General features: G+C 46.0%; 1 protein-coding gene across 2 annotated transcripts in view; it reads right to left on the bottom strand.

Annotated features, from left to right (window-relative positions):
- Positions 1–23,728, bottom strand: part of LOC138284361 (synaptotagmin-5-like) — a 525,401-nt gene that overhangs the window by 197,615 nt on the left and 304,058 nt on the right. For both annotated transcript variants that reach the window (XM_069223052.1, XM_069223054.1), the window contains one exon: positions 4,838–4,950. In XM_069223052.1, the coding sequence (XP_069079153.1) occupies positions 4,838–4,950 (113 nt within the window). The remainder of the gene's footprint in view (positions 1–4,837; positions 4,951–23,728) is intronic.

Below are 23,728 nucleotides of genomic sequence, written 5' to 3' on the forward strand. Positions count from 1 at the left end.
AGTATCTTTATTTTACTGCTAATAACACAAAGGTAAATGTATTATTCACAAACAGCTACACAGTCCCCCTGAGGTCAACGCTCTAGTGTTTCATAGGCAATTCACTGTGTTCCACTCTTTCCGTGCTTTAGCGATTGCATTTATTCCCCAATCACTTTAGGCAACATCCAGGGGAAGACCCACTAGTAGTCCGAGTCTCAAGAGTCCGCTCCGACTCTACTGTAAAAATGGCAAGTGTCCCATTGCCGCAGTGCTATCTAGCAAGCAAGCTCCTCTGTGGCCAATTTGGCCCAAATTCAGTCTTACCCTCGACTGCAGGATTGGAACATCCGGTGTTCGTGAGCATGCCCCCTCTGCGAGCGCTAGTGTGGCAGCGGCTGGTTCAGGTGAGCTCATGGCATGCTGCCCAGATGGGCTGCAATCAATGATCTGCAAGGTCCTCAAGTGTGGTTGTGCACCCCAGTGGCAGGTGGATCCTTGCAGCACCTCCTTGCAGGATAAGTCTTTGTTCCGTCCCAAGTGGGTAGGGAGGGATGGGATGCAAAGTTTCTGATACAGATTCCTTTTCTTGGTCTAGGTGCACATGGGTTCCCACAATGGCCTTACTCCTCCAGCAATGTTTCGGGTCAGGTCACACTTCTTGATTGTCTCGGTGAGCCCTTCTGGCATACAGAGAGCCGTATCGCCACTATACCTGGGAACTTACCTGATCAACACAGCAGATGTCTGCACAGCAGCCCCACCTGGCATACAGGGTCGGCGACTCTTCACCACGCAAGGGCTATGACCCAGTCCACATGGCAAACTGTTCACAGCAGCCCCTCCTGCTATACCTGGTCACCAATCCTGCACTCTACATGGGTTACAACCTGATCGGCACTGAGTTGGTTATGGCTCACTTTCATTTGCCCCTCCGTGCATACAGGGTCACTGACAATTCACTGCATAGGACTCCGGTTTGATCTGCATATCGATATCCTTGGCTCACTTCATGGCCGGCCTCTAGTGGCATTCGGGGTTACTGACTTTGTCCTGCACACAGGCAATGACCCAATAGGTGCAGCAGCCGTTTCCTCACACCTTGCTTGGTGAAACCACTCAACAGGATTCCCCACTCAACCTCGCTTCCTCCAATGCTCTTTTCTTCTGCACAGGACACACTGGTCTTGACAAGCACACAGGCACTGGTGCTCCAGGGCAGGTGGTTGGATTTCTTGGGTGGTATCTCCTTGTCCAGCAGGGAGACTAACAGGCCTTGGCCACCAGTCCTGGTCACAGGCAGAAGGCTTGCAGAGCTTCTTTTTGCACAGCCCGACTGGCGGCTCGGCAGTTGACAATTATTGGTGTCTTAAGCCCCCTTTCTTGTACTCCATTTTCAGACACCAAATGTGATTTAAGGTCTGAGTCTTTGAAGTTTGTGGTAGGGGTCTGCTTCTTTTTGAAGTGTGCACTCTTGATAGCAGTCTGTCTGAGCAGGAGCGAATCCAAAGGTAATAGCCCCGCAACACAGGCCATGGGAGTTACTAGAGTTTACACCTGGAAGTCAGCCACAGTCTAATGTGTATCAAAAGGTTAGCCTATGGCCTCAGCCCTACTTTTTATGATTCCCTTATCAGCCCCATCATCTTCCTGAGATGTGCCCAGGACCCTTCCTTGTGACTGCTCTCTGACTTAAAGATCATCCTTTGAAGTGCACGGGGAAAGCCTGGCTCTCTGATCTCCAGGTGTCCCACCTAGCTTACAGAAATGCAGCAATACACAAATCTGTCAGGGGGATTTTTCTACCTCCTCTCCATGCTTCAACATGCAGCCCTTGGTCTCCCAAAATGGAACTCAGAATCTGCTATGTGTTGTACTATTCACAGACACACATGCACCCAGTACATTAATTTCACATACACGTGGTGCACAGCACTGTGTCCTTCATGTTCTGTTCCACTCACAGGCACACTTACACCCAGCACATGCATGTTAATGGCATGCACTGCAGAGCACTATATCCTTTATATACTGTACCACTCAAAGGCACACATACAACCAAAACGCGCATTCAACATGCACGCACAGCACTACATCTTTCATGTGCTGTTCCACTCGCAGGCACACATAACCCAGCAGATGCATTCACCATGCATGCACTGCAGAGTACGGCATTATCCCTCTATTATACCTTTCTCAAGCATACATACACCAAGCTCAGATACACCACTCATAAGCTGCACAGCACTCCACATCAATCAGATGTAGGCCAAGGTGTGATTTAAGCACACAGCAGTGGAACTTTGAATGAGTGAACCTGTAGGCCTCACTACAATGACACAGGTTGAAAAAGACCTGTTTACTCCTGCTCACTACACAGGATTTTGCCACCACCACACTCGTGCTGCTTAACTCCACTATGAGTGTTGCGCTTTGGGTGCCCCTCTCAGTCCAGCAAGACCGGAATCTGTTACTCAGGGCTATTGCATGTCACTCACACAGGATCCGTGTTTACCTATGCCAACAAAAATCATCATTAGGGATGAAGACATCAGTAGAGTTAGGCCACTCAGGGCAGGGGTGCACATCCGGGATCAGGCAGAAGACTGTTCCGTCCCAAACACATGGTATCCTGGGCACCGGGAGCAAAAATGTTTCAGTGGATCACGGAAGACGAGACTTGAAACCCTATGTTTTCTGTTTAACGTTTGGGACACTGAACAAGCAGTGAAAGCTTAAAAGCAGTAAACAAAATTTAAATTGTGATTGAGCAGGAATGTATGTTTTTAATTTCCTTATTAATCAGTCAGTGTGAGTAGATGCCAAGTGTTCCTTGTCGTGTGTGACAATATACGGCAGTCTGGTTTTTTAGCCAAGGCACCTATGCATTCATTGACTTGTAGATTCGTTTTATAAGTACAACCTTAGAAATCCCAGCATGTTGCTGATCAGAAAAAAAACAGGATTGACTGAAGGTGTTACAGATGCCAAGGGACATATGGACTTGACCTTCACTTCTTACTTCATCTGTGCCCTATACTGCAGATCACTCCCCTTAGATTATCCATCGCCCCTTCTCCCATGATGCACAATAATTATGGATCCACTGATGCACATCACTCAATGGTTCTTTGAGTAACATTACTCAGTGTCCCTTGAGGACTGTAACACAGTGATCTCCTAACTGAATAAGTTGGGCTTCTCTGGTGCACATCACAGAGAGCTCCCGTAGATCCTGTGTGCATTGTCTTACATAATCATCCGGTACTCTGCTAATACACGTTACCTTCTGCCCTCTCTGCACATGGTTATGTATGGCTATTGGTGTGTGTGCGGTGATGTCAGAAGAATTGTTGGTCTGTGCCTTTATCTTTTATTTATGTTTGTCTGTATCGATGTGTTGCTCTGTGTGCTTTGTTGAACTGCGTAGAAATCGTCTGTAGGTGTGCATGCTCTACACGTCCATGCGCACCGGTATGCTGTCTCTCTCTGCTTCCACACGCTTTGCAAAGCTGACTCCTACTGGCTGTGTCATTGCTTATTGATTCTTGACATGGTCAAAATGTCAAATAACACCCCTGTGCCTGTTACTATAGAGAAGAAAGCACTGCGTTGAAGAACCTACCGTTTCCCATGTTCTTGATGTGACATCTGAAAGCTTGTGAACCATATCACTTGCTGCATTTGAGGTTGTGGTGAATGTAATTAAACAATGGCCGGTTAGATTACCGGTTCTAATAACTTCTGTGATAATTACCCAGAGTAAACTGTTTTCAAACTGGAAGTATCCCTGTTTGACGTTGGGAAGCCAGCCCCATGAACGCAGGGTGATGGCATTCGGCCTCGGTGTTTCCCTTCTTATTTTAAATTTGAGAATGTTATAAACAACATCCTGATGTGTTCACATAGGGTAATTTGAGTGGCATCCCTCATATCAGAAACTCTGGAGAGAAAACAGAGCTGTAGGAGACTTTTGTTACCTGTCCTTTTTGCTGCAGCTGTCATTGGCCATAAGTCCAAAGGTTTGGCAGGACAGTGTCGGGTAAAAAAGGACAACCCAGTGGTAGTATCTTCTACCGTTGGCTGCACCTAGGGTCTCCTGTACCAACGTCTGAATTTGCGAGTTCCTAATTCTGACTCCATGCAGAACAGAATTAGGAAATTGCAATTTCTAGCGGATCGCAAATAGGCCTACCTCGTTAATATTCATGAGGTAGGTCTCACTTTGTCACCCAATGGGAATCGCAAAAATCACAGGGACGGTGGCCTGCTGGGGTCAGCGGGCCACTGTGTCTGTGATTGCTTTTAAGTAAAACAATATTTTTTTTGTAAATGCAGCCCACTTTCTTTAAAAGAAAACGGGATGATTTTAAAAAAGAAAATGAAGAGTTTTCTTTTCATTTTTATGAGTAGGCAGTGGTCCATGAGACCTCTGTCTTCTCTCAAAAAATGCTTTTATAGACATTCACAAAGGGGAATGCGTCCCTTGGGGACCCCTTCCCATTTACAAATGGGTTACCACCAATTTGAAATTAGTGGTAAACTGAGGATGTTTTGCAGCCGCATTTCGGTCGCAAAACATTCACACATACCAATGCGATTCGGTATTTGGAATAGACGCCCTAAACACGCCCCTTCCTATTACTGAAACACAAAGCCAAATTGCGATTCGGTAGTAGGTTACCAAGACGCAATTTGGCCTTAGTTCATCCCAAAATGCTTTTTAGCAGTCGCAAATGGCCAGTTTCTGCACTGTTTGTTTGTGGTGTCTAAAAAGCTTTGCACATATGGCCCTTTGTTTCTATCAATGCCTGTAGCATGCTACAGGGCCAACTGTAGAAATGATAACATCACTTGCCTTGACATCGCTGTTCTTCTTCGAAACTTCCAGTAGAGAGGCATTCAGACTCTTTCCCAGGATTGTACTTTCATTGCTTCTTGCAGGATACATTCCATTTAGGAATTTCTTCTCTACAGGAAAAACGAGAACATTTACATTTTAATATGTTGCTTTAAGTCTATCTGATTTGCACAAAGGCTATGACAATATTACTCTTAGTATATCAGTCTATCATTTTTTAGAGTCTAGATCTAATACACTGCGGCCTTAGGCAGGACTCCATTGTCCTCTTCACTTATCATACTGACATTAGTGCCATCGGTGGTACATGAAGGACCTCATTACGAGTCCCACAGTATTCCTGATAGGGCCGATTGCACAAGTTTCTGGCTCCATTGGAACTGAGATCTTTAGTAGCTCCTCAGCAGACCTGGTGTATTTCACCTTGATATTTCATCTGTTGAAAGACGCCAAAGTGAAGCTCTGGGGGAAAATTGGCAATTACTTGGGGGGTCATGTATCGAATTCTTATTTCCTCTATAATTTGTCATTTCTGAGGGTCCCCCCTTTAGACACTGTAAAATCCACGTAAACTCTGATGCCCCCTTAACGAAGAGCACTTATTGTATTGAGGCCTTAGGTGGAGATCTGCAAAAGTGGCAACTGAATGGGAACGGAAGTCTAGCTACTTTTCCAGCTGTCAGAAGAAGCCCTATTGCCATAGTGATGAGGGACATAAATGGAGAAGTTTGATGTTCTCCTATATGTATAGCTCCAATAGCATCACGCTCTGACAATGCTAAGTAGGTAAACATGTCATGGCAGAGAGCGCTGAGCGCCACAACTCTTCTTATGGTCGTAACCCCCACTCTGACATGTTTCGAAAACTGGTACCAACTAGTACCAACTATGCAAATACCATTAAATAATGTTTTAAGAGAATGAATGCCCCATAGCACTGTGCAGTTTGATATGTCTGTGTTATGAGACAGGCAAACTACAAAATATGATGGCATATGCCACATTTGCCTAAATTACTATGCCATCTATGCTATGTATTGTTTCAAAAACTTCCCACGTGCAAAAATAAAGCCTGGACTCCTACCACCTACCCTCACCACCCGTTCTACCTTCTCTCAGAAAGTCCAGCTACAGCAGCTTGGCAGTCCTTAATAAGATGGCAACAGTGGGTAGCAGGTTTTGCTACCCACCGTTGCTACACCGTAGTAGTGAATTACAGGATCTAGAATCCAGTTATTTATACTAATGGCTGTCTAGGACATCCATAGATAACAAATAAATAATCACTTGTCAAAATTCAAAAATGGAAAAGTGGTGATAAAAAAAAAAAAAAAAAAATGTTTTCTTGGTTGTGATGACTGTTTTTGTCTCATTTTTGTTTATTGGGTATCCATATAGACCTTCCAACATGACCGTCTGTTTTCATTAGTCTGTTCCTGGAGTCACTTTTATCGTAGCAACCTTTCATTCTTCCTACTCGGTGTATCAGCAGGTCTCTCTGCTCAGTCTGTCCTTCAGCTCCTTATGGCATGCTTCAGGAAGAGAGCTACTTTGTGTGTTGTCGCATTGTTTGTATGCCATTTGCAGAAATTCGGAGCGTGGAACAAGTTGTCTATAGCTCTTTAGTCACACTGACACTTGAATTTACATGTATGTCAGGATTCTGGCTAGTCTTTCATTCACTGCAGTCCAGTAAATTGGCACCGGCCAGAATGAAGACACTTCTTTTCTACGGTTGTGTCTGGCTTGTCAAGGTGAAGATTTCTTCGCAGGGGTTATGTTTTCAGCTTTTCCATTTTCACTTTTAAGTTTGAATTCCTAATTGACATTTAATTTCAGAAGTGCTTTTATTTTTTGAAGACTGTGGTAATTATTACTAAAAAGAAAAACAGATTCTGACAGATCCAAGTTCTGTAATTCTCTTTTGATCACTGATTTGTCTGGGTTGGTTGAACTTTTCCATTCATCCCAACATATGTCAACAAATGACTTGTTACTGCCGTAATATGGGCCCCATTTACAAGGAACTGGCGCATCAGCTCCAATGCGCCAGTTTCCTTGTGTCGCCCTGAGCCTCCCAAACAACACCATGGTAGCACTGTATTAATTATACCGTGTACCATGGCGCTGTAAGCACAATTGCGTCAACATCTTTGACGCTGTTGTAGCGCTGTGCTGGACTAGCTTTGAAAATATTGAGGTAGTCCAGCAAAGCTCTGGGAGGCCCATTGAAAAGAGCCTAGCGTCAGTTTAATGCCTGCCTTTGGCAGGCGTTTGAAAAATGAAGCTAGAATGGCACAAAGAAATCTTGTAAATTTCAGTACACCATTTTTTTTGGACCTCCCTGTGGGGCAACACCTCCCTTGCATACATTATACCTGGCGTAGGTATAATGTGGCGCAAGGGTTTACAAACTGGCACAATTGTGACATTGCGCCAGTTTGTAAATACGGCATGGGGTGGGGGACTGTTTTGCTCTGCCATAATGTTGAAAAAATGCTACGGCAGCACAAGGAGCTTGTAAATGAACCCCTTTGTTTAGCTGCATAGCTCACTCACTTCCTTTTTGCCTTCACCAACTCATGAGAAGTCGCAGTCTGCTTTGATAATACAGTTTAATACTGTTTGGTGTTCTTTGAGTTGGAGAATTTGTAATATCCTCCTTCAAAATTGTTTCTGTAGGACTTCTATCGTCTTTATGTTTTTGAAAGTCCTCATATGTCTGGCCCGAATAACAATGTGCTTTCCAGGTTTGTGTACAATAATATCATTGCCCCATATCCTTTAAAAAATCAAGCCACCCCATGGTTTGCCTGGCTTGTATTTGCTACCACTGATGATAGGTCCTTTCAAGGTCGACAGGGCGAAAATTAAAAGCCCAAGGTAAAAAAAAAAACATTGATTCTTCCTGTCGGTTTTCCTTTGATGAAAACTGTCTTTGTGTTTCTGTCACACGTTCGTGCCTCACAATTTCACTTTGGATTTTGATTAGTTTATGCAGATAGCATTTTTGCAGAGTAGATGTGTATCCTTTTCAGCATATGGTAGGAATCGGCCGTCTGACTGAGCTTGAAGGAGTTCTCTTTGTACTGCAGGCCTTGATACTTTCACTCATCCTTTGTATAAGCAGACTTTATCTGCATTGCGGGTTAAGTGAGTGAGTTGGTATATATTTTGAACAAGCCAGAGGAAAGAGGCAGCCTTGCTTTACAGCAGTTGGTGCACATGTTTCGGCAACTCCTGCACTTCCAGGTCTGACTTGGGCAGTTAGTTGTGTTTATATGCACCTCTTTCATTAATTAGACCAAATGGAGGTTGAGTGGTATTTTGTTTTTGGGTTTCTCCCATAATCATTTTCCGATCGTCATATCGAAGGCAGATGCATACAGTACCACAAGTGTCACTTGCACAATATCATAAGAAAACACAATACACAGTTATACTAAAAATAAAGGTACTTTATTTTTATGACAATATGCCAAAGTATCTCAGAGTGTACCCTCAGTGAGAGGATAGAAATTATACACAAGATATATGTACACAATACCAAAAATATGCAGTATAGTCTTAGAAAACAGTGCAAACAATGTATAGTTACAATAGGATGCAATGGGGACACATAGGGATAGGGGCAACAGAAACCATATACTCCAAAAGTGGAATGCGAACCACGAATGGACCCCAAACCTATGTGACCTTGTAGAGGGTCGCTGGGACTATTAGAAAATAGTGAGAGTTAGAAAATTAGCCCTCCCCAAGACCCTGAAAAGTGAGTGCAAAGTGCACTAAAGTTCCCCCAAGGACATAGAAGTCATGATAGAGGAATAATGAAGGAAAGACACAAACCAACAATGCAACAACGATGGATTTCCAATCTTGGGTACCTGTGGAACAAGGGGACCAAGTCCAAAAGTCACAAGCAAGTCGGAGATGGGCAGATGCCCAGGAAATGCCAGCTGTGGGTGCAAAGAAGCTTCTACTGGACAGAAGAAGCTGAGGTTTCTGCAGGAACGAAAAGGGCTAGAGACTTCCCCTTTGGTGGACGGATCCCTCTCGCCGTGGAGAGTCGTGCAGAAGTATTTTCCCGCCGAAAGAATGCCAACAAGCCTTGCTAGCTGCAAATTGTGCGGTTAGCGTTTTTGGATGCTGCTGTGGCCCAGGAGGGACCAGGAGGTCGCAAATTGGACCAGGAAATAGAGGGGACGTCGAGCAAGACAAGGAGCCCTCTTAGGAGCAGGTAGCACCCAGAGAAGTGCCAGAAACAGGCACTACGAGGATGCATGAAACAGTGCTCACCCGAAGTCGCACAAAGGAGCCCCACGTCGCCGGAGACCAACTCAGAAAGTCGTGCAATGCAGGTTAGAGTGCCGTGGACCCAGGCTTGGCTGTGCACAAAGGATTTCCGCAGGAAGTGCACAGGGGCCGGAGTAGCTGCAAAAGTCACGGTTCCCAGCAATGCAGTCTAGCGAGGTGAGGCAAGGACTTACCTCCACCAAACTTGGACTGAAGAGTCACTGGACTGTGGGAGTCACTTGGACAGAGTTGCTGGATTCGAGGGACCTCGCTCGTCGTGCTGAGAGGAGACCCAAGGGACCGGTGATGCAGCTTTTTGGTGCCTGCGGTTGCAGGGGGAAGATTCCGTCGACCCACGGGAGATTTCTTCGGAGCTTCCAGTGCAGAGAGGAGGCAGACTACCCCCACAGCATGCACCACCAGGAAAACAGTCGAGAAGGCGGCAGGATCAGCGTTACAGAGTTGCAGTAGTCGTCTTTGCTACTATGTTGCAGTTTTGCAGGCTTCCAGCGCGGTCAGCAGTCGATTCCTTGGCAGAAGGTGAAGAGAGAGATGCAGAGGAACTCTGATGAGCTCTTGCATTCGTTATCTAAAGTTTCCCCAGAGACAGAGACCCTAAATAGCCAGAAAAGAGGGTTTGGCTACCTAGGAGAGAGGATAGGCTAGCAACACCTGAAGGAGCCTATCAGAAGGAGTCTCTGACGTCACCTGGTGGCACTGGCCACTCAGAGCAGTCCAGTGTGCCAGCAGCACCTCTGTTTCCTAGATTGCAGAGGTCTGGAGCACACTGGAGGAGCTCTGGAGACCTCCTAGGGGAGGTGCAGGTCAGGGGAGTGGTCACTCCCCTTTCCTTTGTCCAGTTTCGCGCCAGAGCAGGGCTAAGGGGTCCCTGAACCGGTGTAGACTGGCTTATGCAGAATTGGGCACATCTGTGCCCAAGAAAGCATTTCCAGAGGCTGGGGGAGGCTACTCCTCCCCTGCCTTCACACCATTTTCCAAAGGGAGAGGGTGTAACACCCTCTCTCAGAGGAAGTCCTTTGTTCTGCCATCCTGGGCCAGGCCTGGCTGGACCCCAGGAGGGCAGATGCCTGTCTGAGGGGTTGGCAGCAGCAGCAGCTGCAGTGAAACCCCAGGAAAGGCAGTTTGGCAGTACCAGGGTCTGTGCTACAGACCACTGGGATCATGGGATTGTGCCAACTATGCCAGGATGGCATAGAGGGGGCAATTCCATGATCATAGACATGTTACATGGCCATATTCGGAGTTACCATTGTGAAGCTACATATAGGTAGTGACCTATATGTAGTGCATGCGTGTAATGGTGTCTCCGCACTCACAAAGTCCGGGGAATTGGCCCTGAACAATGTGGGGGCACCTTGGCTAGTGCCAGGGTGCCCACACACTAAGTAACTTAGCACCCAACCTTTACCAGGTAAAGGTTAGACATATAGGTGACTTATAAGTTACTTAAGTGCAGTGTAAAATGGCTGTGAAATAACGTGGACGTTATTTCACTCAGGCTGCAGTGGCAGGCCTGTGTAAGAATTGTCAGAGCTCCCTATGGGTGGCAAAAGAAATGCTGCAGCCCATAGGGATCTCCTGGAACCCCAATACCCTGGGTACCTCAGTACCATATACTAGGGAATTATAAGGGTGTTCCAGTAAGCCAATGTAAATTGGTAAAATTGGTCACTAGCCTGTTAGTGACAATTTGAAAGAAATGAGAGAGCATAACCACTGAGGTTCTGGTTAGCAGAGCCTCAGTGAGACAGTTAGGCATCACACAGGGAACACATACCTATAGGTCACAAACTTATGAGCACTGGGGTCCTGACTAGCAGGGTCCCAGTGACACATAACAAACATACTGAAAACATAGGGTTTTCACTATGAGCACTGGGCCCTGGCTGGCAGGATCCCAGTGAGACAGTGAAAACACACTGACATACACTCACAAATAGGCCTAAAGTGGGGGTAACAAGGCTAGAAAGAGGCTATTTCTCACACAACCCCCCCCCAAACGAAGGACAATAAGGCTAACCTTGGCCAGTTGAGACTTTATTGTCTAAGTGGTGATAAGTAGAGAGTAGCTCTGCAATAGACTGGTTACTCCCTTTATCATCCACTATATGGTTTTTTTTTTAAAATATATTTATTGGTTTTATATTTCGAAATATGATACAAATTGTTCAGTTTGCAACCACAGGATAAACCAAAACGATGATTAATTATCTAAGTCTTGAAAAAAATACACACAACCCCTCTATGCACTTCACGGAACGCTTCTGGTCTTGCAATATCATTCCTGGCTGCACCCTCCCTAGGTTTATCCTTCACTGTTTATTTTATATAGGCATTCGTTTGAGACCAGTGTGGACCTTGCTTTACGTGCATGGGTTCCCTGAGTGTCTGAGGGAAGGGGCATCAACTAGGTTAGTGTATGCGAGTGGCTCCCCTGGTTTTCTGCTCCCCGCGCCGCGTCACCACTGTGGTGACATAGTCTTAGTGGGCATTTATTGCTAGAGAGATGGGCGGGTGTGATGCATGTGCACTGTGTTGTCTGGGTGTCTTATGAATTCTGTTCCCGTGATGAGGGGTGCAGGTGAATTTATGCTGTGGTTGTTGCGAATACGCGCGCCCCAATTTAAGGAGGCTTTTCATCGTTTTTGGCCTCCAGCTTTGTTACCATATCCTCCCATATAGAGCAACCTGTGTGTTGCCGCCCTTCACGCACCATTCTTTTTAGTACCTGATATTCAGTGCGCGCCCAGCGTGTTATTGGAGAGTGCCAGGATTTCAGATCGGGAGCCATAGAGGCTTTCCAATGCATTGCCATTAACCTTTTATACATTAAAAAGGCCAGGTCTATACATTTATGTAAATGTCTTTGTTTTTTGGGTCTCTTCCTAAGTCCCAACAGGCAGGACCCGGGGTCTGCTACCAGTGCCAGTCCCGTAAGCCCAGATACCTCCTCTACCACCTCCGCCCAGGCCGTTTGTATATTCGGGCAATCCCATACCATGTGGAAAAAGGATGCTGACGGCAATCTGCATCTGGGGCACATTGATGCTGCATCAGGGAACATGCGCTTTATTCTGGCTGGGGAAAGATATGTTTGATGCGTGTAATTGAATTGGGTATATCTAAATCTGGGATTCCTTGACACACCTCTGATGTGGGATAGGGCCTTAGGCCAGTCTTCCAGTGGGATCGGGGTGGGGAGTACTGCGTTCCATCTATCCCATGTTTTCCCTGTCTGTGTAACAGGGGTCTTGTTGAGGATTCTATATAGATTGGATATTGTTTTAGTTTGATCGCTGTGTTGTAGAAGCTGGTGAAGCACAGGGGAGATCTCTGGTTCCGAGGTGCCCATTCCCCAAATTTTCCTGATTTCGTGACATATGGCATGATATGTCAGGAACTGTCCCGGATTTATCTTCGTGAGGGCCTGAAGGGCCTCGAACGTCATTAGTTTACCGTCTTCGTAGCAATCCCCTACGGTCAGTATTCCTGCTTCGTTCCACTGCTTTGCAGCTTGCATTCTGGCTGCGTTCCCCACTAACAGGTAATTCAGCGGTACGTGTGGAGAGGATGGGAGCTTATCCGCTCTTTTTTGCACGTATCTGGCCCAGCACGCGTACGCAGCTGCAAGCAGTGGGTTGACCAGTGCCACTTTGGGGGGCTTCGTCGACAGCCAATTTAAAAGGGGAGTCCCGTTCCGCCGAGGCTCTAGGCTCATAGGTTCCGCTTGCTCTGGTCTGTGGATCCAATATTGGACCCATTGAAGTTGTGCGGCTGCATAGTATTTTTCAAAATTCGGGGTTCCTAGGCCACCATTGTCCAGCGGACATTGTAGTGTGGGTAGCGCCACTCGCGCTCTGCCACCTCCCCAAATGAGCTGCAGCAATGCTGTGTTTAGATTGCTGAAGAATCTTTTGGGAATAATTATCGGTAGGGCCGCAAAGTAATATAAAAGCCTAGGTAGAATCAACATATTAGCAATCGCCACCTTGCCGGGTGGCGAGAGAGAGAGCTTGTTCCAGAATTGTAGGGAGCCTTTTATAGATGTTAGCGCCTTCCCCAGGTTCCCATCTCTTAAGTCTTCCGTGGCATGATATATGTTTATCCCTAAGTATTTAAATGTTGTAGGGCACCACTTAAGATGTCCTGTCTCTGGGGGATCATGATTATTAGGAGCCCTTTTTACCAGGGGAAAGACACACGACTTCTCCCAGTTTACCACAAGGCCAGATAGGCCTCCGAATTCAGCCAGTAAAGATATTACAGATGGGATAACTGCACAGCCGTTCCTGATATATATCAACGCATCATCTGCATATAGTGAAATCTTGTGATGTACCCCGTTCCTAATAATTCCCCATTCATGCTCCATGAGGCGAACTTTTGCCGCTAATGGTTCCATTGCTATGGCAAACAGTAGCGGGGATAAGGGGCATCCCTGCCGTGTCCCCCTAGAGATCGGGAAACTATCAGAAATCACCCCGCCTGATTTCACCCTCGCGTTCGGGCTAGAGTACAATGTCCGAACCCAGCGGATATAGTTAGGGCCTATTCCCATACGGGCCATCGTGGCCAACAGAAAGTCCCACTCGAGCGTATCAAAGGCCTTTTCTATGTCTAATGAGAGCACCATTTCCTCCTGTGCATTCTTGGGGGTGTCTCCTATTATGCCCAACAATCTTCGAATATTCAGGAAGGTGTTACGTTTGGGAATGAAGCCACTCTGATCTGCATGTATCAGTAAGTGCATGAGGGGGGCCAACCTGTTGGCCAATATTTTGCAGTCTGTGTTCAGCAGCGATAGTGGTCTATAAGATTTCACATCTGTGTGGTCTCGACCCTGTTTAGGGAGTACTACTATCAGAGCCTCCCTTTGAGATGTGGGCAAGCTTTCTGTAGTCCACGCCTCTTGGAACACTCCTAGCAGATGAGATTTCAAACTGGGTAAATAGGCTTTATAATACTCCGAAGGGAGACCGTCAGTGCCAGGCGCTTTGTTCCTGGGTAGCTGTGCAAGGGCTAGTTCTATTTCTGCTATTGTTATAGGGGTTTAAATTCCATCTCTATCTGGTTGTGGTAGCTGGGGTAGGAAGGAGTCTGCCAGAAAGGCCTCTAGTTGTGTAGCCGTGCACGCAGTACGTTTAGTGTATAGGTTAGAGTAATAATTCCTAAACACCTCGTTTATTTCTGCTTGTGTAGTAGCCATTTCTTGCGCGCCCACCCGGATGGCCCCTATCGGGGCCTGCTGTCTATCCTCACGTAGTAGCCACGCTAGCATTCTGCTTGATCTATCTCCTTCCGTTTGCAACCTGGTTAAGTAATATTTATAGTCGTGGCAGCGGAGCCTGCTATCTGCCTCATTATATTTTCATCCACTATATGGTTACTTCCCTGTGGGGATGTAAACCACCCTGTTTGAAGTTTTGTTTAGCTAAGCAACAATGTGAAGATGTATTTTCAGAGTTTTTATCAGTAAGTTTTAGTTTAGAGCAGTGGGAATTATCCACTGAACCTATTTGTAATGATGGAAATGCCAGACAGGGATGCTGTCTCAGTAAAGCCATAGCTGGGCAAAAAAATTGTCCATATGGCTGGAAGAGAGAACAGGGATGCTGTTTCTCTTGAGTTGGAGCAGGGCAGGGATGCTGTCCTATGAGCTCCACACTAGGGCAGGGATGCTGTCCTAAGTGTTGTGAGGCAGTGCAGGGTTTCTGCACTAAAGTTTCTCTGGGAGGGTTGGAGGGATGCTCCATGTTAACTAAAATGGTGCTCTTTTTGTCACCAAAGTTAGTTATCCCACAGAGAGGTACTTCTACCTCAGGGAGTCCAGCTTTGCCAGCTGATGATTCCCTTGGAACAGGTGCCACCCCAGGAGAGGTTTCTCCCACCACAGGAATGTTATCCTGAATGGTTGGGTGGGTAGGGAATACTGTGATACCCTTTTTACCTGTTGATGGAGAGGGATCCTGAGTTTTCAGGCCTTCTCTCCTTTGCTTTTTCAGTTCAGTAGAAATGAGAGGGAACAATTCCTCTGGGATGCCCAGCATGGCTGCATGGGCATAAAACTCTACATCAGCCCAACCTGAGGCCTCTAGGTCATTACCTAAGAGACAATCTACAGGTAAGCTAGGTTATAACACCACCTGCTTAGGGCCAGTAACTCCACCCCAACTAAACTGAATTATAGCTAAGGGAAGAAACTTAGTGGAGTTATGGACATCAATAATTTTATACTGTTGTCCAATGATGTGTTGTTCAGGAGCCACTAGGTTTTCAGTCACCAAAGTGATACTGGCACCTGTGTCCCTGTAGGCCAAGGCCTCAACACCATTTATTGAAACTGTCTGCCTGTACTTATCCATTGTAAGGGGACAAGCAGCCAGTGTGGCAAGGCCAATGCCACTAGGTGTGACAGAAACTGTCTTGGGACTGACTACCCCAGTTTCTACTATGGACCCATAAGTGAACCCAACTACACCCTTAACTTGACTGTTGCCAGCAGTCCCACCACTAGTACCATTACTGCTAGGGGCACTAGAGCTTGATGTATTAGTGGTGGTAGGCTCAGGGGGTTTACCTAGACAGGACTTATCCCCTGGCCTATGGCCTCTGTTTTTACACACAAAGCACCAAGGCTTTTTAAATTGTGTAGGTTGAGAAGAAGAGGAAGAATTAGGTTTATCCCCACCCCCTGAAGAGTGTTTAAGATTTGAAGTGGGATCTTTGGTTTTACCCTTATCCCCATGCTTATCTTGAGATTTTTCACCATCTTTCTTCTTGTTGTTCTCTTTGTCACCCCCTGTATGAACTTTTCTGTTCACCCTTGTTCTGACCCATTTGTCTGCCTTCTTTCCCAATTCTTGGGGAGAGGTCAGATCAGATTCCACCAAGTACTGGTGCAACAAATCAGACACACAATTATTAAGAATATGCTCTCTCAGGATCAAGTTATACAGGCTGTCATAATCAGTAACTTTACTGCCATGTAACCACCCCTCCAAGGCCTTCACTGAATGGTCAATGAAATCAATCCAGTCTTGTGAAGACTCCTTTTTGGTCTCTCTGAACTTTATCCTGTATTGTTCAGTGGTTAAGCCATAACCATCCAGGAGTGCATTCTTAAGAACTGTAAAATTAGTGGCATCACTTTCTTTCACAGTAAGGAGCCTATCCCTACCTTTTCCACTAAATGATAGCCATAGGATAGCAGCCCACTGCCTTTGAGGGACATCCTGTACAACACAGGCCCTCTCAAGTGCAGCAAACCACTTGTTAATGTCATCCCCCTCCTTATAAGGGGGAACTATCTTGTGCAGATTCCTGGAATCATGCTCTTTTGCAGGATGACTATGGGGAATACTGCTGCTGCCACCATGGGTTTCTAAACCCAACTTCTGTCTCTCCTTCTCTACTTCTAAAGTCTGTCTATCCAAATCCAGCTGTTGCTTCTTGAGCTTCAGTCTGGTTTGTTCCACTCTCAATCTATTGAGCTCCCTTTCTAACAATCTGTCATCAGGGTGGGTGGGAGGGACATGTCTTGAAACAGAAGTATGATGAGAATGGACAGAAGGAGACCTGTCCCTTACAGAGGACACCCTAACAGCTTGGCTAACAGAAACATCAGTACCACTGTGGTGAGAATAAATGCTTTTGCTATGATGTGAGACAACACTATTTGTATGGTGTGGCTCTTCATCATTACCAACTATGCTAGACTGTCTAGTAATGGGCAGGCTAGGAAGTTTCTTTCCTGAATCTTTTCCTGGGGGAGTCCCTGGATCAGATTGGGAACCATTAGCTACTTTTTCAACAGATGGGGCCCTTTTAGCCTTATCTTGTTCTCTAAGCATGTTAAGTAATAATTCCAAGGAAGGATTCTTCCCTACACTCAAACCTCTCTCTATGCAGAGACTCCTTGCTCCTTTCCAGCTAAGGTGATCATATGCAATCTTAGACAGGTCAACATTTTGGCCTGTGCCAGACATTTTTAGAGAGAGTTAAAGTGATAGAAAAAGAGAAAAAAGTTTTCAGAACTTTTTAGAAAGACAGCAAAAAACTTTTTAAACTTTTAAGAACTTTTTGAAAGTTTAGAAGTACTTTTCAGCACTTTAGAAAAGAGTGAAAAGAGGAAATGCAAAACTTTTTAGCTATGTGTACACACACTGAACTTGTTTTGTATATTTTTCTCTTATGAAAAGTACAATGACAAGAGTGGTTAGTAGTCTCAAAGCACTTATCCCACCGCTGCACAACCAATGTAGGAGGCTGGACTGGCTTGTAGTGAGTACCAAGGGGTACTTGCACCTTGCACCAGGCCCAGTTATCCCTTATTAGTGTATAGGGTGTCTAGCAGCATAGGCTGATAGATAATGATAGCTTAGCAGAGCAGCTTAGGCTGAACTAGGAGACGAGTGAAGCTCCTACAGTACCACAAGTGTCACTTGCACAATATCATAAGAAAACACAATACACAGTTATACTAAAAATAAAGGTACTTTATTTTTATGACAATATGCCAAAGTATCTCAGAGTGTACCCTCAGTGAGAGGATAGGAAATATACACAAGGTATATGTACACAATACCAAAAATATGCAGTATAGTCTTAGAAAACAGTGCAAACAATATATAGTTACAATAGGATGCAATGGGGACACATAGGGATAGGGGCAACACAAACCATATACTCCAAAAGTGGAATGCAAACCACGAATGAACTCCAAACCTATGTGACCTTGTAGAGGGTCGCTGGGACTATTAGAAAATAGTGAGAGTTAGAAAATTAGCCCTCCCCAAGACCCTGAAAAGTGAGTGCAAAGTGCACTAAAGTTCCCCCAAGGACATAGAAGTCGTGATAGAGGAATAATGCAGGAAAGACACAAACCAACAATGCAACAACAATGGATTTCCAATCTTGGGTACCTGTGGAACAAGGGGACCAAGTCCAAAAGTCACAAGCAAGTCGGAGATGGGCAGATGCCCAGGAAATGCCAGCTGTGGGTGCAAAGAAGCTTCTACTGGACAGAAGAAGCTGAGGTTTCTGCAGGAACGAAAAGGGCTAGAGACTTCCCCTTTGGTGGACAGATCCCTCTCGCCGCGGAGAGTCGTGCGGAAGTGTTTTCCCGCCGAAAAAACGCCAACAAACCTTGCTAGCTGCAAATCGTGCCGTTAGCGTTTTTGGATGCTGCTGTGGCCCAGGAGGGACCAGGAGGTCGCAAATTGGACCAGGAAATAGAGGGGACATCGAGCAAGACAAGGAGCCCTCTTAGCAGCAGGTAGCACCCAGATAAGTGCCAGATACAGACACTACGAGGATGCGTGAAATGGTGCTCACCCAAAGTCGCACAAAGGAGTCCCACGTCGCCGGAGACCAACTCAGAAAGTCGTGCAATGCAGGTTAGAGTGCCGTGGACCCAGGCTTGGCTGTGCACAAAGGATTTCCGCCGGAAGTGCACAGGGGCCGGAGTAGCTGCAAAAGTCGCGGTTCCCAGCAATGCAGTCTAGCGAGGTGAGGCAAGGACTTACCTCCACCAAACTTGGACTGAAGAGTCACTGGACTGTGGGAATCACTTGGACAGAGTTGCTGGATTCGAGGGACCTCGCTCGTCGTGCTGAGAGGAGACCCAAGGGACCGGTGATGCAGCGTTTTGGTGCATGCGGTTGCAGGGGGAAGATTCCGTCGACCCACGGGAGATTTCTTCGGAGCTTCTAGTGCAGAGAGGAGGCAGACTACCCCCACAGCATGCACCACCAGGAAAACAGTCGAGAAGGCGGCAGGATCAGCGTTACAGAGTTGCAGTAGTCGTCTTTGCTACTATGTTGCAGTTTTGCAGGCTTCCAGCGCGGTCAGCAGTCGATTCCTTGGCAGAAGGTGAAGAGAGAGATCCAGAGGAACTCTGATGAGCTCTTGCATTCGTTATCTAAAGTTTCCCCAGAGACAGAGACCCTAAATAGCCAGAAAAGAGGGTTTGGCTACCTAGGAGAGAGGATAGGCTAGCAACACCTGAAGGAGCCTATCAGAAGGAGTCTCTGACGTCACCTGGTGGCACTGGCCACTCAGAGCAGTCCAGTGTGCCAGCAGCACCTCTGTTTCCAAGATGGCAGAGGTCTGGAGCACACTGGAGGAGCTCTGGACACCTCCCAGGGGAGGTGCAGGTCAGGGGAGTGGTCACTCCCCTTTCCTTTGTCCAGTTTCGCACCAGAGCAGGGCTAAGGGGTCCCCTGAACCGGTGTAGACTGGCTTATGCATAATTGGGCACATCTGTGCCCAAGAAAGCATTTCCAGAGGCTGGGGGAGGCTACTCCTCCCCTGCCTTCACACCATTTTCCAAAGGGAGAGGGTGTAACACCCTCTCTCAGAGGAAGTCCTTTGTTCTGCCATCCTGGGCCAGGCCTGGCTGGACCCCAGGAGGGCAGATGCCTGTCTGAGGGGTTGGCAGCAGCAGCAGCTGCAGTGAAACCCCAGGAAAGGCAGTTTGGCAGTACCAGGGTCTGTGCTACAGACCACTGGGATCATGGGATTGTGCCAACTATGCCAGGATGGCATAGAGGGGGCAATTCCATGATCATAGACATGTTACATGGCCATATTCGGAGTTACCATTGTGAAGCTACATATAGGTAGTGACCTATATGTAGTGCACACGTGTAATGGTGTCCCCGCACTCACAAAGTCCGGGGAATTGGCCCTGAACAATGTGGGGGCACCTTGGCTAGTGCCAGGGTGCCCACACACTAAGTAACTTAGCACCCAACCTTTACCAGGTAAAGGTTAGACATATAGGTGACTTATAAGTTACTTAAGTGCAGTGTAAAATGGCTGTGAAATAACGTGGACGTTATTTCACTCAGGCTGCAGTGGCAGGCCTGTGTAAGAATTGTCAGAGCTCCCTATGGGTGGCAAAAGAAATGCTGCAGCCCATAGGGATCTCCTGGAACCCCAATACCCTGGGTACCTTAGTACCATATACTAGGGAATTATAAGGGTGTTCCAGTAAGCCAATGTAAATTGGTAAAATTGGTCACTAGCCTGTTAGTGACAATTTGAAAGAAATGAGAGAGCATAACCACTGAGGTTCTGGTTAGCAGAGCCTCAGTGAGACAGTTAGGCATCACACAGGGAACACATACCTATAGGTCACAAACTTATGAGCACTGGGGTCCTGACTAGCAGGGTCCCAGTGACACATAACAAACATACTGAAAACATAGGGTTTTCACTATGAGCACTGGGCCGTGGCTGGCAGGATCCCAGTGAGACAGTGAAAACACCCTGACATACACTCACAAATAGGCCTAAAGTGGGGGTAACAAGGCTAGAAAGAGGCTACTTTCTCACACTTGGCCTCACTGTTGTTAAGGCAAATAGGCCTGTATGAGGTGGGGTTGTCTATAGGACTTTTGTGTAAAGGTACAATGGTGCTCTTATTCCATTACACTGGAATAACTGATTTGCAGCAGAATGCCTTAACTGGTGTCCTCTACACTTGGAATCTTTAATGAAACAATTTGGTATAAGGTTATCGCTTAGGGTTTTCTCATATTTCAATACAATTATTGCTTTCTTTGTCTTTTCGGATGACAGTTGTCACTCTGTCTCGTCAATGAATTATTAATTGCTATATTTATTCAGAAATTATTTGCCGTCAGACTAATGCTGCAGACATACCACTGCAAACAATGGCAAAAACACAGTTCCATCTAAGACTGCCCGAATATTTTGCCTCCAAAATATATTAGTACAAAAAAGTGACCTAATGTATTGTGTTAAGAGAAGACTGCAGGTAGATTACAGTGCCAGAGGTTTTTTGCCTCTAAAGTAGGTTAGTAAAAAAAAAAAGTAATTCAACTTATAGTGCCAAAAAACAAGTCATGTTGATTAAATGACTCTGCCAAAAGTTTTTTGCTTCCAAAATATTTTAGTACAAAAAGTGACCTAATTTGTAGTGCCAAGAGAACACGTTACCCAGATTGCAGTGCCAAGGTAACATTGCCTACATAAAGTACTTTTAAGAGAAAATGAGTCGAGAATATTCTGTCAAGGTGACAGGTGCCAGAAGAAAACAAACTCTAGAATGCTGTGCCTGGTGACACTGCTGCTGTCTGATATGCCTGACAGAAAGTCATGCAGGGTGGAAAGAGACGATAAAGTTGTCCTCTAACCTAAAGAGCTCCTCATCATCCCTGGCAAAATAGTCACTGTCTCTACTTCAGAAGTCCATAGCCGTTCAGGACTTTCCCCTACTTCGCTCATGCCTGTCAGTTGTTGTTAGCGCGTCAGACCTTATTAAGTAAATTTACAAGGGAGAAGTGAATAGGCCGATGGACCTTTTGACTGCGCTTCAAAATTTTCCCACCATAAACCCTGTACCAATACAAATCAATAATCATAACAATCAATGACATCAACAATCAATAGGAGTCAGTAATTTCCACTCACCATTACCATGCGGCCATGAATAACCACACCTTTATGTAGAAGTTAGAATGTTTATTTCCCTAAATTAACAATGCTAATGTCACGTAACTTAGTTTCAATATCAAATGATAAACGTACAGAAACAATACTGGCTGACCAAAGCGGCGAAAGAATCGCAATGTAATCAAAGCTTGAGCCACCACACAAGGTTACAGTACAAATCAATAACAAGAATAACTGCACAAATGAAATAACATACATTTAGATTCACCAAAGAAAAGACATCAACTGTTGTTACAGGTATCAAGCATAATCAGTGACAACCCTAACTAACGTCAGATTAGAATAGCATGTTTGGGCTCCATGCAAAACAATTTAGTCAACACAAATTTGGAAAACATCTAACTATGGCTCTATCAAAAGTAGCGGTTGGTACCTAGAAACAAAGCAAATAGACATAACAATCAGCTACATAGGCCCTCATTATGACTGTGACGGACGGCGGTATATTGGAGAAAAGTACTGCCAACAGGCTGGCGGTACCTTTTCCCAAAATATGACATTGGTGGTTTGGCTCAAGCTCAAGACACGGCGATAACAGTCGCCTGGCTGGAGACTTCAGTCTTCAGCCAGGCGTCCATCACTGTCCCACCCGTGGGATTATGACCCTGCCTACCGACATGGTTTTCGTGGCTTCCTTACTGCCACGAATAACCATGGCGAAAGGCACTATCAGTGACAGGGAATTATTATTTCCCTGTCACTGATAGGGACTCCCCCGCCTCCTCCCACTCCCCTGGTTCCCGCCCACCCCCTCCACCACTCCAGACCCCACGACATACACGCACATTCACCATTCACGCACCATCATACACACGCATTCACACACATACCCACATTCACCCACGCATGCATACATCCATTCACACACACATCCACACACATTGACATACATACAAGCACACACGCATTCACACAACACAACATACAGGCACACTCACAGCCATACATGCACACATGCATTCCACCCACCTGCATTCACGCATGCACAAACATACACCCACACCCCCACACAACACCCCCCATCCCCGTCCCCTGTCGGAGCACCAAACGTACCTGATTTCAGGGGGTCCTCCTGCAGGAGACGGGAGGGGGCGTTGCTGCCAGCAGCAGAGTCCGCCAGCAGAACACCGCCAGGCCGTATCATGTGTCATGATACAGTCTGCGGCGGTCTACTTGCATGGCGCTGCTGCTGTCAGCAACGCCACCTTACCGCCATTCGCCACCATGGCCGCAGCCGGAATTCCACCATCCTTCTGGCGGAATTCCGGCTACGGTCATAATATGGCTGACGGCAGGTAGCTGCGGCGATGGCATAATGGTGGGCGTCACCACGGCGGTAGGCGGTCTTCGTCAATAGAACATCAATTCGGTCAGCATGGCATCAGGATTCAGCATTAGTTCAGAAAAAGCAAAGTCTCTTTAAGCAATAAAGTTAAACATGTCTCCTCTTGGGACGGTCAAGAAAATAATGGCCTATCTTCTCTCGGTGCAGTCTGGCTAAGTTAGATTTCCTAAAGCTGCTTCCTTCATCCTTATTGGTCAGTTAATTTGCATGTTTACACGTAGTCCAATGAAAATAAAACCTCAAATCTACAACTTCACTGGTGTATTGGTTCACATGTTGATGATTGGCTCCTTTTCTCCCGTTCCCATAGTTTGGCTTCTCAGGTATCAATATTGTTGCAGCTTATACTCCAGTCAGTGCACCCATGGTCTTCTCTTGGGAAGGTCAGTCTTATACAAATTACATTAAACACTGTATCCAAGCTAGTACATCATCTTCTAGGAAGCAGTTCTCATGAGAAAGCCTTTCGGCTACGAGCACTTGGTCAGCACAGTGGAAAACACAATTTAATTCTCTAAGCATCCATTTTATGTCGCTTAAGGAATGCAGCTTGACTTGAGGACGTGCAACTAGGCCCAAGGCCTTGTTAAGTTAAGGCCTACAATTAATAAAGCTAATACAGAATACATAACCTTTAATATGGCATAGTACTACATTAATAAAACATAAGCTTTCATTTCATATTAATATCATATTAATAAGCTATTAATAAGTACACTTTGTGAACACTGGAGGCCACTCAGATCGGC

This window comes from Pleurodeles waltl, chromosome 3_1 (assembly GCF_031143425.1).
Source record: "Pleurodeles waltl isolate 20211129_DDA chromosome 3_1, aPleWal1.hap1.20221129, whole genome shotgun sequence".
NCBI lineage: Eukaryota > Metazoa > Chordata > Amphibia > Caudata > Salamandridae > Pleurodeles > Pleurodeles waltl.